Genomic DNA, 18,925 nt, shown 5'->3' with positions numbered 1-18,925 from the left:
CAGATGTCAGTGCGTCACCTTTATTTTTCTTTTTTTCGCTTGGCGTCTGCGCGGTACTAAACAGTGCCTCAGAAAACTGAAAACGAAAAAAAAGAAAAAAAAGAAAAAGAAAAAAAGAGGAATAGCCCGACCAAAAAATAGAAAGAAAAAAAAGAAATTGGATCAACTGGCCCATTAAGACATCCGGCCCATTAAGACTCCTTTCAGTACCGCGTCGCCGATACCCCTTACCAAACAGTAACACAATTCCGCCGCTTCTCTCTCTCCGCTCCGCTGCGTGAAACCAAAAGCAAAACCCTCTTCTCCTTTTTGGTTTTTTTAACTTATATATTTTTTTTTAAAGCAAAAATCCCCAAAAGAAAATAAAATGCCAACAAATCACTCTTCGAAATCTGTCTCGCCCTTTCTCTTTTAATTCATAAAAACACAATTCGGTTCAAAAAATTTATAAAACCAATTAAAATACAAAACCCGATTTCGCGCTCTTATGGCAGCTGCTCCTTCGCCCTCGCCTGCACTAAGCAACTCCAGCTCCGGCGCCACTCGCCCAACCACCACCGCCGCCGCCGACGCGCCTACAGTCGCACCCTTACACCCGGTGCACCGTACCGGCACGCCGCCCAAGACCCTTCGCGGCCTTAACAAGCCTAAGTGTAAGCAGTGCGGCAATGTCGCGCGCTCCAGGTAATTCATTTGAGGGAAATTGAATTCCTTGTTTAATTTGCCTTTCCGGTTGTATTAATTTGCGTTCTGACAATTAGGTTTGGGAGACCTAAGAGGATTATGTGATTTTTGTTTTTTAATCAAGAATTGCCTTGTTTGTTGTTTGTGGTTTTGGTAATTAATTTGAGGGAATTGATTTCCTTGCGCTAAAAATTAATGTTGTTTATGGTCTTAAAAGCAAGTAATTGGCTGTCAAATGCATGGATTTAACTATGCCTAATGGTCCTGGTGGACATGTTGCAATTCTGTTTCTCTACCTCGATTTGATGGTATTTTCTGGTAAAATTATGATGTGATTCCAGTGAGTGGGGGCTTTACATTGCTGAACCCGTTCGGTGTCAAAATGACTCCTCTGGCTGTTCAGATGGTATAAAATTCAACATAGAATGCCTCTGAATCAATTTTAGAATTTGGCTCGAAACTATAATATAGGAATTTGATATAGCCGGTGCTGTATGCTTTTGTATTAATTAAGTTATGCCGTGACCAATGATTAGGAACTTGTTAATATTTGAATGTATTCAGTGAGTACAGTAGTTATTTTTGGACAAGTTTAGGTTTTTTTTAACCATAATGCATTCCCTAAACAGATTGGAGAAATGGCTACCCCGATCTTTTATAGATGTATTTCGAACTTAGTTCCATCTCCTATGTGATATAGACTAAAACTAAGAGTTTTGAAGAAAATTAAAAAGAAATTAGGAGAACTCGAGAAATAGAGGGAGGAAATATTGAAGGAGAAAGTTGCTCTCCATGGCGGGTGATGACTGCTGCAGAGAAGAGGAAAAGATGAAGGTGAAGTGTTTAAACAGCTGCCACGACAAAGTAGGAATTGAGTTAAAAGTTGGATGTGATTCTGGCTGCCAGAAAATACGAATAGGCCGCCACATGTTCTTATACTATCATTAATTGATTCCCACAAATCGACATTCCATCCCAATTAACATTCTGCAATTATAGAAACATATTTAAATCACCAATTAAAAGCCAGATAACCTTGCAGATGGCGTTTACCACAGTGGTGGAAAGTAATCATGCCTATGCACTCTAGTGTGGGTTCGACCCCCTGCGATCCCCTTCCCTCCTAACAACTAACAATTTAACCCAATAACGGACTCTATAAATATAAGACATAAAGTTGATGTAATATAGCAACCAGGTATACCATGTACCCCTAACTGACTCTGTACCAAAGAAGCTAGTATACCCCTTAAGTAATCTCGTTCCATTTATCGACAAGACCTACTACCTAGGTAACATTAGTAAGTATTCTTTCCTTGGTAAATTATTGGTCTAGCTTGTCCTTAGTGTATTAGGATTTTACATTGATGTGCGAGCCTTTATGTGATATACTCAACTACTCATTAATTAACATTCTTCGAAGTTTTGAAGTTTGTGGTGAGACTCCTAGAATGGCGTTAATGAGACTTTAAAGTTGACATTCTTCTTCATTTTCAGTTCAAATTTCTCATTTTCAGCCACTCCTTAACTCCATTCAAGTACCATTTGACCCTAAGCGTGCAGTTTAGGAACTTAGGATAATCCATTTTTGTTACCATCTAAACAAGAAAGAGTGAAATTACTGTTTGACGGTTTTGTTCACAGATCTCACTAAGGCACATCCAAATATAGTTTTCCATGTTAATTTCAATTATTGATCCTTCCCCTTCCAGCCCAATAAGAGATAAGCCTTAATGCGCTGACTTTCTTGATATTCTATACAAAGGTGGAGGAATTTTCTTTTTCTTCATACAAGATGTGCTCTGTTATTAGTATGTTTTTACCAAATGCTATATAGTCTCTATTATGTTGAAAATATGTTATGTTTGTATTACTACATTTAGAATAATATTCTTTCTTTCTGTTTCATGTTATTGAGCTGATTCGAATGTGCAGGTGTCCATACGAGTCATGCAAGAGTTGCTGCTCAAAAGCTCAAAATCCATGTCATATTCATGGTATGTCTGTTCAAGTCTATGCTTTATCAAAACATCCTTGAAGTATGTGGCTATTTTGAAGACTATATAATTATATTCAGTTTTCTTTCTTTTGTGGAGGGTTGGTTGTGCTTGTGTATTTTGTGAAGTTTAGATGTCAACTAATGGAAAATTCATTTTGGTGATGCTTTTTTTACAATTGGCATTTCAAAGCTTTATCTTCTACAGTTGTCATTTCAAGCTTCGGGACAAAATCTTGTATTGCTTGCTTTTGTTTGTATGGTTTCCAACATTGCCACTTAAAAGAGTATAAATTTCATGTGAGTGACGATAACAACTGCACTTTATTGAGGGGTCTGAGAAATTCTAGGTATCTTATGTAGTCATGGCTTTTGGCTTTATGCATGGCTTTTGGCTGATGGCTTTGAGCAACTACTCTGATGAGTGGCAATGAGGGAAAATTGGTAGTTTCCTCTGTAGATATATATATATATATATATATTTTTTTTTTCTTTCCCTAAAGTGCTGATTCCACTAAACGTCCCTTTTTCCTAAATGGAGAAGGGGTGGATACCTTTAAGGTTCTTGTACAGATGCGTGCATGTTCCACCACCCATGACATCACTTATGCAGGGGACTGAGTAAGCTATATGTCTTTGAGCTGCTGGAAGCATCATGAATAGTCTCGGAAACACTACATTCCTAGCCCTAAGATATTCGGATGTGTTGGATGAATATCCATATTTGACATGTAGCACAAATTAAAGATAGCGGGGCATCTGGTTAAATGTGATATTGGTATAGGTTTCGCATGCTAGTGCGTAACTATTTATGCTTAGAGGCATGAAGTGGCATTCTGTGCCATCAGCGGACAAGATGGTTATGTAAAATTTTGATCATAGTTGCTTACCCAGGTGACATGCCTATTAACTTGTGCGTGTCAGAAACAAGTGCTCACTTACATGACACAGGAGACAGCAATGGTGTCTTGATAAGGGTAGGATGTTGACTTGATTTTGGCATGTCTTTGAATGATTTCTTGGGTTATGTGTTACTTGTGATAGGTCGGTTCATGTTTGGGTTTGGGAATTCTCACCTATCCATTTGGATTGGTCTGCCATTTTAGATTAAGTGGGACTGTTTTCGTTGGTTTATAGTTGAGTTTGCTTTTCAATTGTATTTTAGGTGTTTGAACCTGATCAACTGCTTGTTGATCATTGTTCTTTTTCGTTTCTGATAAAAAGATCGGTCATCAGTTTTGTCCTTCTCTCATTATTGTTTTTAAGATATAACTATTAACCAAGCATTCAAACCTAGTTTTTTTCTTTCTCAAATATTTCAAGAGATCTGCATTGAGCATCATTTTATGGTTTTGGTTTCTACGGATAGGCCTAGCGGTTAGGGTGGGTGATCCAAAGCTCTTGTTTAAGGAGATTTTTTTGGTCTTATAAAAAAAATTCTGTTTGGATTTTTCATCCTTGCATGTTTGTTTCTGGCTTCTCCTTAATATACATGTATTATCTCTGCAGTTTTGAAAACAAATGCAACTTTTCCAGACAAGGCACCAACTTCAAACTCTCCTCTATTTGACCATCAGTCAACCGAGGCATCACCATCAGGGTGAGTTCGAAACATCAGCAGCTCATTTAACATCTGTTTATATCTTGTAATTCTTGTCTACACTTGCACTGTCTCTAAGATTCCTGTCGTTAAATTGTTTTCCTACAAAACTCCATTGCTCTTCTACCATTTGTATAGTAATTTGTCATATTTTTCAAAGTTTAAATTGTTGGCAGCAAGCCAAGTTTATTGTCTTATTCACTATGACCTAACTTGAGAATGGATTTGTCAAAATTGCTGATTTTAATCGAGTCGAATCTTCCTATGGAAGGCAATTGGCTCAAGATTTGCACTGGTTTCTAGCTTGTTCTATAGTCATAACTTTGATGGTTTTATTCCCTAACCTTAACAGTTGGCTTTCTAAGCTTCCCATGTTTCAATCCTTTATATATATTTTCTTTTTGTTTGCCTTGGCTGCCATGGGAACTTCATTCAGGAAAGGTCTTCAAAGCAAGAACTGTTTTCGTTCTGGCTGTAGATTTTCTTAAATTGTTGGCTGTATTTCAGGAATTCCCATAGAGTTGCATCATTCCGGCAACTTTCGAACAATTTTGCTCAATTCAATAATCTGCATATTCCGCTTCGTTCAAAGAAGCCTTTGACCAGAAAGGTGCATGTCCTTGGTACTATCTATTTGTTCTTGTACAGTAAGAATGACCTGTTCTAACTAAAAATATTAATTTCAGGATGCTGTGGCTATTAATGAATGGAGATTTTCCAAGTTAAAGGAATACAAGGAAAGAAACATTGAAGTGGAAAATGAAGCTTTCGATCGATACATGCAGAACGTCGCCCTTTTAGAGGAAGTGTTTTCTGTGAAATCTATTACGGAGGAGTCAATTGGGGATGGATCATCCATATCAAACCATGATACTACTACTAGTGCTACGGAAGATGAAACTGAAGCTATGGTGTCAGGACTGAAGTTGAAGTTGAGATCAAATCCAATGAGAACCAATAACTTCCGAAAGAGGATACAGCAAGTTGTTGATGAGGGACTAAAGAAGCTTCAGAAACGCGAGTTTGATGACGGGGGCAAGAATTCAATTGGACCAAATGGATTGGATAAAGGGCCACCAAAAGAAGAATCATGGTGGGCTGAAAGGGCTTCTGCTTTAGGCGATCTCATTGATAAGCTGAACAAAGCCCGAAACGAGGAGGATCTGAAGGCGTGCTGGGAGTTGAAATCTCAGCTCTTCAGTGAACACAAATTGACTAGTAGATCAGAATCCGAAGAGGCTGACATAACGAAGAAACAGACTGCGAAGAATGATCCGGACCCCCGAAAGGAGTGGAATTGTTTGTTTCCTAAAGTGATTAGCACTACCGAAATTGATCAAGAAACTCTGAAAAGTGTGGATGCTCACTTCTCTACCCTTGAGCAGATAGAAGGTTTATGATGAAAGAGATTTAGAGGTAAGAATGCGGTCGAATTTGTAGTTTGTCAATTTTAGAGTGTCATAGGTTTGAGAGAGGTGTCGTAGCTTAGTGTAATTTCATCCTTGAGTTGCTCTTCTGGTTCATATATCAACAATGTTTTTCTTTTTTCGATTTTATATTTTATTTTGACAAATTTCTAAAGATGTTTTTATGACAGTTGCTTCTAATTAGCGTTTTCTGTCTGCTGAATCTTTACTACAAAGCTGTTATTATTAGTATTATTAAAATCAGGAGGTTCGTCGAGCCAAAAGCTTCTCTGTTTCAACGGTGACACAAAAATTAGCAAAGCAGTGAGGATGGAAATAGAGTTAGACACACAGAGCTCAATCAAGGTTGGTTGTGTGCGCTAAATTTTTTCAGAATCCAGAAAACCTAATTCAAATACAAGGGGAAACCTAATTCAAGCTTCATAACATTGTTCTTTCCTTCCAGCATCGGTACTGCTCCAAACCGTCTCTGCCGGTTTGAGAGTCGTTAGCATGCTTTCTCGACGTTTACGTTTATTGTCGCTTCCCCGACATCCTTCATTGTCTCTCCTGTTCTGCTCTACTGCCCCCTTTTCTTCTCCTCCTAACTTTTTGCCCCCCTTGCAAACCCTAATACCAGTTATGCAGCCTTTTTCCCTCACATCAGTTTCCCCCATTTCCCCTTGCATCCCCCGACACCTCCATCTTCTAACTCTCATCACCTCCCCTTTATCCATACCAAAAATGAACTTTTCGAGTATTGGACTCGTTTTGGGATGTAAATCTCTGCCAGACTGCCCCATGCTTCACCAGTAATGTTGGAGAATTTGGGCCAAGTGTTTTGTGACCTCCGTCGTACTAAGGGTGTTCTACACATTACCTTGGCCCTCCCCACCCCCATGTTGTGTCAGCTGGGTTCTCTTCTTGCAGGTTTGGTGGTTGGGGGTACAGTCTAGATGACTAGGTTGGTTGTTTTTGGGTTATTTTGGTTGTGCTTGACTCTTTGCAGATCCTCTTTTGATTTGATCCCTAAATGGTTGTCACTCTGGTGGTTATTGCGATACTTCCGCAGTGGCAGGTTTCTTCTCCCTGATGGGGATTAGGGTTTGTTACTCTTTTGTGTGTTTTCAGTTTTAGGCATTTTGTCGGTGTGGGATTGGGCCTCCCACTGTTTATCTTGGCCGTTGGTCTCTGTTTGTAATATGTTTTAAGTTTAATACATTTTAGCTTTTCGACCAGAAAATCAAAAGAGAGGCAATTTTAAAACATTTAATAAAGGAAAGGGTCACTATTCGTGTTATGAGCTATTTTCCTTTACTTGTAAGACAAACTCTAATCCTGGACTAAGCCAATAATTTTAGGCCTTTGCCTTTTGACCTTGGGCTTCCAATCCTTTGCACGTGGAATTTCGCGACAAAGACCACACTCGGCCACACAACTATTTTATTTCGAATTTCGATATAAGAGGTCTTAAGTTTGAATTTCGATAATAACGAGTTTATAACTATTTTATTTCTTATCTTTTAATATTAATATATCGTCATATCAAAAAATGAAAGGAAAGAAAAGGAAAAAAAAAAAAAAAAAGCCTGGGCAGCTTGTTTGGGCTAAGAAAAGTGGCTGTCAGAGAGGGAGGGAGGCTCTTAAATGCAGGCCATTTAAATATTTTATCATTTTCTGGTAATCTCCTTACCTTCCAAGAAAACCCCAATATTTGGATTACATAGTTTTCAAATGATAGCTTGTCCTCTCCTCTCACAATTGCCGACTCAATACATTATCTTCTTCTTCTTTTTTCTAAGTCGCAATTTGAGAGAAAAATATTAGTCCGAGGGAAAAATATTAGCAGGGTTGGTGGATTGGCCGATTAGATCAACTCCTACGTTACGGGAACAAAGTCGAATGAGACGATATTATAAGAGGGTTTTAATTATTTTTTTTAAAGAATCCTGACTAAGCACGCAGTTTAGGTTGCCCTAATAATCTATAGCTTTTCCTTGATAGCTGTTTGATTGCTTGTGCTATTCACTTGGGACAAGAGAGGATTATTATTTGGTAATGTAGTAATAGCAACAGTGTCTAACAAACTTTCATCTCGATTGATTGGCAGCCAAAATTGTTAGCAATCAGCGGAGGGAAGAGTGCATCCAAAGTGACTTCAATCACAAAAATAAATAATTTACCACACATAAGGAGACACAAAATATAATGTGGTTCTCCAGTTGCTTCTACAAACAAGAAAGTTCAGGTTAGGAAAATGCAAAAACCATCTAATCCAACACCTTTAATTTGATCTTGAAAGATTTTCCGTCATTTTATTACTCCTAAAACATCTTCAAGACTTGCACCACAAGACAAATTCCAAATCTAGTAACTTACTGCACAACGATTAGAGTGCATGATTTATGGGAATGTGTTTGTTTCAGTTTTTGAAGAACATTACGTTATTTCATTCATTGATAAAAATGGCATTACAAATACATATCATGAAGACCTTTGCCTCAAAAGAATCCTTCAACTTAATGTCACTGATCATACGTACAAACTGCAAATTTGTTATTGGTATCTTCAACCTAAGTTATTGGTCCTTAAAAATCAAATAACTTAATAGGTAAATTAAAAAAAAAGCACGAAAGTTCTTAATAATCAACTGACGAACACATGTTAATTCTCATTATAAACCACATGGATATCCCTTAGATTCATTCACATACAAACATATATCGGAGGTCCTCCAACAAGGTTCATTTGCATTATAAACCAGATGAATAAGTATAAACCTGATTGATGAACATGAATGAGTTACTTATGAATTTTGACATTTGCAGCAGCTTTAAATGTACAAATTAATTGAATTCTAAATAAAGGTACGCATATCAAACAATAATAATAGATGAAATGTGCAAAAATATGGGTTTGAAAGCCAAACAGGTTACCAAGTGTTAGGTTTTCGGGCGTATTATTGAGATAAATTTAAAGGAAATTGTCAAAAAAGACCTATTTTCTTAATCTTTGCACCAAAATAGGATTTTTGGGATATGCACAGAACATGCGCATGACATACACAACAATATGACGAAAATAGGATTTTCCTAAAAATGAAAATGACCTAATTACCCTAGTATATAAATGAGTTATTTCCTCCAACCCACTGAGCATTTGCACCTTTCTTCAAAAAGGTTTACTTACACTAATACCCTTTCAGGTTTTTTGAGTTTTCACAAAGCCCTCTCACGTTTGAAATATTACACTAACACCCCTTTAGGTTTTAATTCGTTTTCACATAACCCATTCACTCAAAATTCTACTAACAAATTGACAACTTTACCCTTATAATTAATTACTTAAACAATAAAAAAAGTCTTTATAATTATATATAGAAAGACAATATTAAAAAATAAATAAAACATTAAAAATAGAAAAACTACCACTCCAAAAACTCCCATGAAATCTCGTCCTTTTGACTCCATTGCAAGTCTGCAACCCTAGCCACCCTCGAACACTCCATTGTGTGTTTTCCCAAAACCACCACACAAGCTTCAACAACAAACTCAAACTCTAAAAAATGAAGAACAACCACCCCTTGCCGATAAAACTGACATAACGGGACAAGAAGACGTCTATAATACAGCGAATAAAGCTGGTCTTGCGTCGTGGGTCAAATTAGATTTGTGGTTAGCCACTCTGCATCGCTTAGCCGTTGCAAGATTGATTCATTTCATACCATAACTTTCATGTTGGGGAATTTGATTTGCTGCGGTTAACTGCGTTCATACCCATTTTCCCAATTTTCAGATCTAGCACTCTAACATCTCTGAATTTGGCTCTATCTTCCATTTACACCTCATCTCTTCCTCTCCCTATCTCTCTCTCTGTGAATTTGTTCGAAATTTTTGTTGGATTCTTTTGGAACGTTGTTTAAGTGTTTAAGTTGATGATTTCATATAACGCAAAGTGTGCAGTGGGTGTACCATAAGGTAGAACTAAACATAGATGTAAAACGTTTAGAAACTAAATTGTATAAAAATTTAGAGTTCAAAGATAATTAAGTATTTTGTGCAAGATATTGGGTCACAGCCACCACTTTGTGATGAAGAACTACAACAATAGTAATCTGTTTGATCTTCACCCCGTTATCAGGCATTACATATTTTTAGTGACAATTTTTAATGTTTAATTTATTTTTTAGTATCTTCGTTTTCTATATATAATTGTAAGGATTTCTTTATCGTTAATTAAGTAATTAGTTATAAGGGTAAACTTGTCAATTTATTAGAAGAATTTTGACTGAGGGGTTATGTGAAAGTGAAATAAAACATGAAGGGGTGTTAGTGTAATGTCTCAAATGTGAAAGGATTTTGTGAAAACTCGATAAACCTCAGAGGGTGTTAGTGTAATTAACCTTCTTCAAAAATCTCTCTCGCCCAATCCCAGCTCGGAAAACCCTAACCCCCAAACAGTTAACTCAATTATATATCTGGTTAGTTGTAAATGATAAAGCGACAAAGAAAGATGGCGAAGAGAATGACTTACAAGATTCCTTAGCCATGCGTGTGCCACTTTGTAGGATTATTCTTGTGCTTATGTTCTTCCTCTTCATGGTTGATCACGTTAAGTTCATGTTGACCCTAAAAAAATACCAAACCTACGTGGCACGCATGCCAAGTAATCAATAAGCTAACTACGTCATTCAGTCGTGTGCGGGGCATGCCAACTCGTCGGTCGAGCTCGACCAGGGAGTAAAATGTGTTGATGTCGCGTTGAGCGCGTTGCTGACTTCTTGATCTTGCGACTGTGGCCAAGAAAGGAACACGTCTTGGCCTACGGGTTCTAGAGCCTGAAGACAAGGCTGCTAGTCTTGCGAAGTTCACAGATCGTTGGCGCTGGGTTTGGTCACGGTGATTATATTCTTAAGAGTATAAGCACACCGAACTGGCACCAAACTATACGGACACAAGTACTTAAAAGAGATGTATGTCTTGATGGTAAATGTGGTTCGGCCGTCAGAATGCTGAACTCTAAAACTTACTTGTGAATATCCAATCATAAACAACTCGACGTTTCAATATGCCGAGCCCAATAACTCGTAACACCTCATTTCGCCGAGAAGGTTAATGAGATGACCTCTACCAACAAAGACTTGAAAATCCTTGTCGGCCGAGGCTTGGATAGGTAATCAGTCGGCCTCGACGCAGTGTTGTTTATCCAAACTAAAGGTGTTTCGCGATCAGCTGATTCTATGGCAACGGTGTTGTTTATCCAAACTAAAGATGTTCACCGGTTGCTTTCACAATGCTGTTTATCCAAACTGAATGTGTGTTGGCGGAAAAAGAAAATAAAAATCTCAAGGTTGTTGAGAGGTTTCGTGTAGAGCGAGAGTTTGCGCAAGGCAGTTTGTGAGTTGAATTGGAGGGGCCTTGAATGGTGCGATCCTTCTTTTGTTTATAGTAGTGAACCTGCTCCTAGCCGAGTTAGAACCACACCCGGACTTAGACTCCTTATCCTGATCTAACTAGGACTCGGTTAGTCCTAATTCAATTGGGACTTTGAACCTACCTCCATAATGAACCAGATTCATTCCCTGACTCTTAGTGCCTTCAGCTTTAACACCCCTGGTAGTATAAGGATTCAACCTTCGCCTTTATTCGAATCAATCATTTTCTCAAAAGGACTCGATTGAAAACCGACTAGATAACTCCTGGTGCCTAGCAGGCCCATGATACCCCCGGAAGACCGTTAGACCAAGAGTCTCGACTCATGATAACAGTTTGGCCGAGTTTCGACCTTGAAGAAGTGAAATCAAATTCTTAACGTGTCTTTGGAAGACAACGAAAAGTCCCAAATATTCTGTCCACTCAAAGGCATTTATGAAGCATGATTACACGATCTTAATTTTGTTAGACACCCCGCCACGAGGCATCTCCTTGGCATGTTTTTCCTTACTTGAAAATGAAATGCTCACGCCATCATTATAACCTTGATCAGCGAATTTGTGGTCTTTTTGAGACGTGCAGATACTCAAACGTCTCCTCACAATTAAGCTTGTCGTCACACACCATCGTGCAATCTCGATCTGCGAGTTTTTCGGTCCCTTCACTTGGATTTTTTGAATATTCATCATGATTACTAAATCCCTTGATCAATCTTATCCTTCATTTTAAACATTAAACTGTTAGATCTTCCCCCAAAATGCCTATAAATACCCATCTCTCTTCATTCAAACTTTTACGCTTTCAAAAACCTGAAATCCCTTTGTCATTTTCTCTTAAATCTCTTCGCCATTTTCTCTTGAAAACTAGAATACCACCCTTCAATACCCAGAAAACCTTTTTCTCCAATGGCTACCAATGCTTTTATCAATAAGTTGGTTGAGGAGTGCAGCAAATGTTAAAACATCATCGATTGAAACACGATCAAAACCATATGGTTTGAAGATGAGCCACACTTCCCACCAAACCCTAGGCCCATTGTTCAAGGACAATGTTCCAGTAGCAATCATCGAAATGCTCAAGGAGCACTGGCTAAAACCCTTATTCCAAGGGTACGACTGGTTGAAATGGGAATCGGCCAGACCCTAGGGCATTTGGCCCTCGACCACTGCGGCCTGGGCTGCTTGGGTCATTCGGATGGAGAAATATTTCGGCGACAAGTGGAAGGCTCTCGGCATTTTTAATGCCATCAAACTCTCGACTATTAAGATAAGCTTGGATTGAGAGCTTGTGATGGCCGCATTAAGCTTTTGGTGCTCGGTCAGTAATGATGCGAAAATTACTTGACACTCAAATTAAACCCTCGTTTGACAATTGTAGTAGAATGGATAAGTGAGGGATCGTTCTAGACCGGGGTTTAGGAGGGCTTGCTAAAACCTTCTAAATTGACTTAAAAACATAAAAACACAATATAAAACACTATTTAATGCTCGAAGAAAGCAAAACTAAAAATAAGAAAGATTAAGACTAAGACTTCAACGAAATAGGGGGGAATTGGATTTGGACGAATTTAAACTAAAATGAATACTTGGAAACAAAACAAATTGTAAATATGGATTTGACGGAAATGAATGGATGGGAAGCTAGCTAAGGGTTCTTTCTCTACACATGATATTTATGCATATGAATCAATTTCCAGTTATTCCTTCATTGAATTATGAACGACAATGCCCCAAATTAACCGTGACATCACTAGTTAACCCTCAGATTTTCCTTATATTATTGGATTGGATGGCATCATTCGACAACCCAAAACATTCTCAAAAGTTCCCTACATGTCATCATAATAGAGATACAATCGAAGATCATTACGAATAATGAAAACCATAAGCATTGACAAAGCATTTGCAACTATGACATCATGTTACTCATGCTAAGAATTAAACTTAACGCGATCGTGACAAGCGACCTTTACTACTTTCAAGTATAAGTTAGTAACGATTATGTGAAACCTCCTTAAACTTTAGCCATATATTCATGCATGCTAATTAAGTGTCGACCCTCAATCAACAAACACAAATAAGTTAATCATCAAATAGTTAAGCCAATTGCATTCACGAATCAAGAGTTCATAACCGGAATTCATCAATTCATATCACATAAATAATCATGGTATTGAAATCACCCCTAGCCAAAAAGGGTTTAGTTCCTCATAACTTTGAAATCAAAGAAACACCTAAACATTCCAACAACTCAAACTTGAATTGTATGAACGTTTAGGCACTCTTCTCTTCCATTCCTCATATTACAAAACAAAGAGAATTGAATTTAAACATTGAAATCAAAGAAACGCGTAAACATTCCAACAACTCAAACGTGAATTGTATGAACGTTTAGGCCCTCTTCTCTTCGTCTTCGTTGTAGCACAAGGACTAAGGGATGTTGTTGGTGTGTTGAATGGATTGGGGGATTATGGAAATGGAAGAAATGGAGGAGAAAGGGAAGGGAATGGTGCAGAAAATGGAGAGACTCACGGCTAGGGAGAAGATGGAAGTGTTTGTGGTGTGTTGTGTATGAAAATGAGATCCTCCCCAAATGAATGAATGCAAGGGTATTTATAGGAGGAGTGGAGGTGTAAATGGCTGTTTGTTTAATGTGTTTGTGTGGAGGAATGATGAGAAAACAGCTAGGACACATGTGAAAATCTGGAAAGCAAATGGAGTGCACGGCATTGATGTTGGAATTGCATGTGTGTGCTTAAAATAGTGTGTGTATGCATGTGTTTGGGAAGCTTTCTTGCTCATTTTCTGGATGCAATGATGAAGATATTAATAATTAATGCATGTAGGTGGCTGAAATGATGAAGAATGAGTGGTGGAAATGAAAGGGAAAGCTAGAAAAGCATGTGAAGATGCTGGAATTTCAAAGAGAACTCACGGCATTGAAGGTTTTGGTGCATGTGTTGGCTGTTTTGTGTTGTGAATTATGATGAATGCATGTGAGTTAAAGAGGGAGAATGTGGTGAAATGATGAAGTAGGAAGGTGGAAATGCATGTGAGATGTTTGGAAAGGAAATGGGAACCCACGGCATTGAAGTTGTTTAGTTGATGTGTGAATGCATGTGACTTGTTTGTGGAATAAAGAATGAATGGTGGAAATGTGAGTGAATGATGTGCATGTGTGAGAATGCATGTGGAATTAAGAGGAGTATGGAAGTGAAATAAATGAATGATATGTTAAGTGATAAGTGAATGATATGTGGTGAGTGATAAGTGGATGGTTTGATAAGTGATAAATGAACTAGTTTAAAGGGCTAGGGTTTAAGTACATAGAATGGGCCTAAAATAGGTTGGTTTGTATGGCATAATGTGTTTGATTGGGCTAGAGGTTTTCGATGGCTCAAAGGATTTGTTTGATTTGGGCTAGGCCCTTTGTTTGATGTCCCCAAAGAGCATACAAGGCTTCAATTTCGTCCATCCTCTTTGCTCCATGATTAAGCTATCCAATTCATGCACAAAAATGCTCCAAATAGCCTCAAAATGCACTTTCTTGCTCCCTAAGCCCTTAGAACCTGAAAACACACAAAAGAAGCATAAAGGACTAAAATAACTAGAGAAACATAATGTAAATGCACGAGAACAAGCCATTTAAGTCACATGAATATGCTCATATCAAGTAACACGATGGTTCTCCCCTTTGGCCCCCTTAGCCCAACGATTCTAGACATAACCACCATACACGGCACCTCCCTAACCGACCTTTTGGTCGATATTTCTCTCACAAGGTACAAATTCGACTGGAACCTGAAAACTGTTTTTCAGGAACGCACCGTCGAAGCTCTGACGAAGAGAGATCAAAGGCCGTCAAAAGAGGAAGTGCAGAAATTATACAAAAACTTTTTTAATTATAACACTTTGATCACATACTTTGCTTGTTGAGAAGGGGAAAACCTCAAGAAAGGAGAACACAGGGTCTTCTTATTCTACTGGTACAACAAGTATTTCTTTTGTGCCAAGTCAAATAAGTGCCTCGCCGAGAACATGCATGTCGTCGATGCCCTGGCTAGCGGTCACACTCTGGCTCTCAGCCCAGCTGTCATTTCCAACCTTACCCGGTGTTTAGCTGAAGCAACCTTGGGGAAAATCGACCACCATCAAAATAGCCCACTCTAGGTCTTCTAGCTCTAGCTACAAGTCTACTTCTCGACCTTGCGGTCTGAAATCCCAAGTTTTAGTTCCTTCGCGACTATGAGTCTAGAGTTAGCTTCGCGCCCTATCCCTACTCACACAGCTGAAGAAATTTTCAAATATTTCTTCGGCCTAGAAGATTTGTCTGAAGATAAATTCTAAATCTACTGTTGCCGGACATACCCATATTCCATCATTCGCCCACAATCAGCATGGGAATCGGCTAAGGATGCCGATCTTCGGGAGTCCTCGGGGTCATTCATCATAACCCTGGACCTGCCTTATGGCTGCAAAGCTCGGCGAGGTAGTTGGGAGGTCTACCACCCCAATTTTCTGGCTTGCCAATTGGGCTATCTCTAAAGGTGCCCCTTGCTATTCGTTGCATCTCGCTCCCTTTTAAGCCTAGAACGTATTTCTGGTTGTTTGGAAAAGGAATGCGAGATAGCTGAGGAGTTTGCCGATCGATGCACCAAATTCCGCCTTCGGCCAAGAAACCTAGAATGTCGGTGTGCTGACACATTTGCCAAGTGGTGGAAGGTTTACAACAAGGACCTCTTTCACACGCCAGCCGAAGAAATCTTGAAAAAACTTTTTAACAGTCACCCGAAAAAGGTCATTGCTCTAAAATCCAAAGAAACAGCCCAAGGTATATACCTTCTACTTTCCTCGTCCATTTATTCTCATTCGAGTTTTAACTTAACTTGGATACAATGTTTCTAGGTAGCCATGTCATCAAGAGGGCCGAGGTGGTGGCGATGGCCGCTGCTAAGAAGAAACTCGCCCCTCATCCAAAAAAGGTGGCAGCTGCTGTGTCAACTACACCGAGTAAACGTCCCTTTCGGGGAGCCGAAATGGAGGGAGATGTTCCCCGGCCCAAAGAACGCGTCAAGAAATTGGCTAAGAAAGGGGAACGGGAGATTCACGTTATCTTCAATCAAACTATGGGGGCAACTGCTCTTAACTTTTCTTTCCCTCATCCTGTCGTCGAGGCTTCGGTCACAGTACAGCTAGACCCAACAATTGAGCCGGCCATCAATCCAATTGTTGAGCGGTTTGTGACTTCAGCACTGGTAGCTGCTCTTGTTGAAGCCAGCCTGGCGGCTGCCATCCTGAAGGAATCGACTCCCTTGACCGAGAAGAACTTCCTCCTTAACCCAAAGAAAATTGTGCCGGTCATCCTGGAAGAAAATGTATAAAATTTATAATGTTCTTCTATCTGAAACTCCTTGTCTAATGATTGACCTTTTTTTATCTATGATGATAAGAGTGAAAGTCCCCAGCTGGTGAAGAGGTCTTGGCCGGCCGAGAAGATCGCTTTCAATCTCCAACTGGTGGTTGAAACAACTAGTCGAGTTGAGCCTCTCTCGGTCGAAGTTGGTCCCAATCCTGCAGGGGCACCATTAGTTGAACCATAAGCAATAGCAGAGACTCCGATTCATTCTCAGGATCAAAATCTTAGCATTCCTCCTCAAGAAGTTATTTCGACTTTTGTAAGGCTTGATCACTTTCTCTTGTTAATTTTACTATAACAGGTTTAAACCAAGAAAAATATTAAATGTTAGGTGCCCGATTATTCATTTCACCAAAATTTTACGAGCCAAAAGGTGTTATCTATATTTCTTGGCTGCCTCAGTGGCCATCGAATGTGGATAGCCTCCATCGATCTCGTGAATTAAGAGGCTCCCTTAAACATTGGGCTCAGCCACTAAGTTCTCTAGGTTCGAGCAATGAACCGGCAAACATGGCCGAAGTGTTCTTTCGGCAGGTCTTAGAGTAAACTTTCCCTTTTTTGCCATTCCTCTGGCTTGATTTTTCTAAACATACATATATCCTTAATGTAACCTTCGTGGGAAGTTGAACTTGATGCTCTCCTTGCTATCTCTTCAGGAACGGCCGATCCCTCCGCTACTATGCTAGGTTTGACCGAGACCAACGTCATTGTTAAGCTACAAGAGCTTTTATCCTTCTCGGCCTCTCAAATCCTTGAACGCAGAAGAATGTTTGAACGACCTTGAAGCCGACGACTGTCTGAGCAATAAAGTTGTCACCCGATTGTCTTCTATCCTAGAACGAATCTGGTATCTTCGAGAGAGCTCTTCAGGCCGAAGACGATTTGAAGGCTGCAATGGTTATTCAATAAACTCTTCGTTCAAATGTCGAGGTACTAAAAGCAAAGAAAAAACAACTGGTCGACCTTGATCGTCAAATTGCCGAACTCCAAAATCGAAGGTCGGCAGTTGCCTTACAGCTTGTAAAGGATTTCGAGTCAAACAAATCTCGCTTGATCGAATACGCGGCTAGCGTGAAGCGGATCGAGTAGTTGAAGATGGATAAGAGAAATCGGCAAGTTGAGGTCATAATGGGTGAAGTGAAGTGGTTAGAGTTGAAGGCCGCCCTTGAAGCCTTTCTTCCTTCATCACCGTAGAACTGTTTAGTTGTAAATTGGTTGGCCAACTTTATTTGTACACTCTTTTCACGAACTTAATGAAATGAACTTTTATTCTTGCATTTCCCAAGTGACTGGGTAATATTTCTTGAAAATTTTCCCATTGATTGGTAGTTTATGAATTAGACCAATTCGATCTTTAAGATGGTATGCCCCTTGCCGAGAACTTTATGGACAATGAACGGTCTTTCCCAATTCGGTGACCATTTCTCAAATCTAGGATCTTTGATTCCTACGGGCAACACGATGTACCAAACTAACTCTCTTACGCCGAACGTTTTGTGTCTGACTCGTTGGTTATAGGCTCGCTCGACAATCTTTTTCTGTGCCACCAACAAATTATAAGCATTGAGCTGAGCTTCCTCTAGGTCTTCTAACTCTTGTCTCATAGATTGATTGTATTCGATGCTGAACATACTACTTTGTTTAATTACTCGCAATGAATTTATACCTAACTCGACCGATAACATTGCGTCGTGTCCATAAGTTAACGCGTACAGGATTGTCCCTGTTGCCGACCGGAGCGAAGTCCGATATGCCCATGAAACCTCGTTTAACTTTAAATGCCATATACCAAGCTTCTCTTTTATCGTTTTTTCAAGAATGCCAATCAACACTTTATTACTTGCTTCAGCCTATCCAATTGCTTATGGGTAATACGGCGTGGACTGTCCGAGCCGAATTTTTAAACTTGCCGTGTACTCTTTGAACCTGTTGGATGTAAAGATTGTACCATTGTCTGTTATGATTGTTTTTGGTACGCCGAATCTGGTTACGATATTTTCTTCCATAAAATTACAAACCTCTTTAGACGTTAACTCGGCGTATGACTTTGCTTCGACCCATTTGGTGAAGTAGTATATTGTGACAAGTATCCATGCATGTTTAGCTGATCTGAAAGACGACGTAATTTTGCCGATTACGTTCATGGCCCATCCTCTGAACTGCCAGGGTTTGGCGATTGAGTGAAGTAATTCTGCCAGGGCTCGTTATATAGGCCCATGAATTTGACATTCTACACATCGTTGTGCATACTCGATACAATCCTTCAATATACTCGGCTAGAAATAGCTGTGTCATCGAAGCAGCCAACGCATCTTGCACCCAGATTGATGAGCCCCGCAAATTCCTTCATGTACTTTTGCAATTGCTTGGGCAGCCTCTTGCGGGCCGAGAA

General features: G+C 39.3%; 1 protein-coding gene across 1 annotated transcript; it reads left to right on the top strand.

Annotated features, from left to right (window-relative positions):
- Positions 1 to 208: 208 nt before the first annotated feature.
- Positions 209 to 5,890, top strand: LOC137711071 (electron carrier/iron ion-binding protein). Its single transcript, XM_068450272.2, has 5 exons — positions 209 to 684; positions 2,620 to 2,681; positions 4,190 to 4,280; positions 4,788 to 4,890; positions 4,967 to 5,890. The coding sequence occupies exons 1-5, from the start codon at positions 488 to 490 to the stop codon at positions 5,678 to 5,680; spliced, it is 1,167 nt and encodes a 388-aa protein (XP_068306373.2). The 5' UTR covers positions 209 to 487; the 3' UTR covers positions 5,681 to 5,890.
- The last annotated feature ends 13,035 nt before the right edge of the window (positions 5,891 to 18,925 follow it).

The sequence above is a fragment of the Pyrus communis genome, chromosome 6, assembly GCF_041283825.1.
Source record: "Pyrus communis isolate YQ-2024b chromosome 6, ASM4128382v1, whole genome shotgun sequence".
NCBI lineage: Eukaryota > Viridiplantae > Streptophyta > Magnoliopsida > Rosales > Rosaceae > Pyrus > Pyrus communis.
This window is presented reverse-complemented; position numbering and strand designations above follow the sequence as displayed.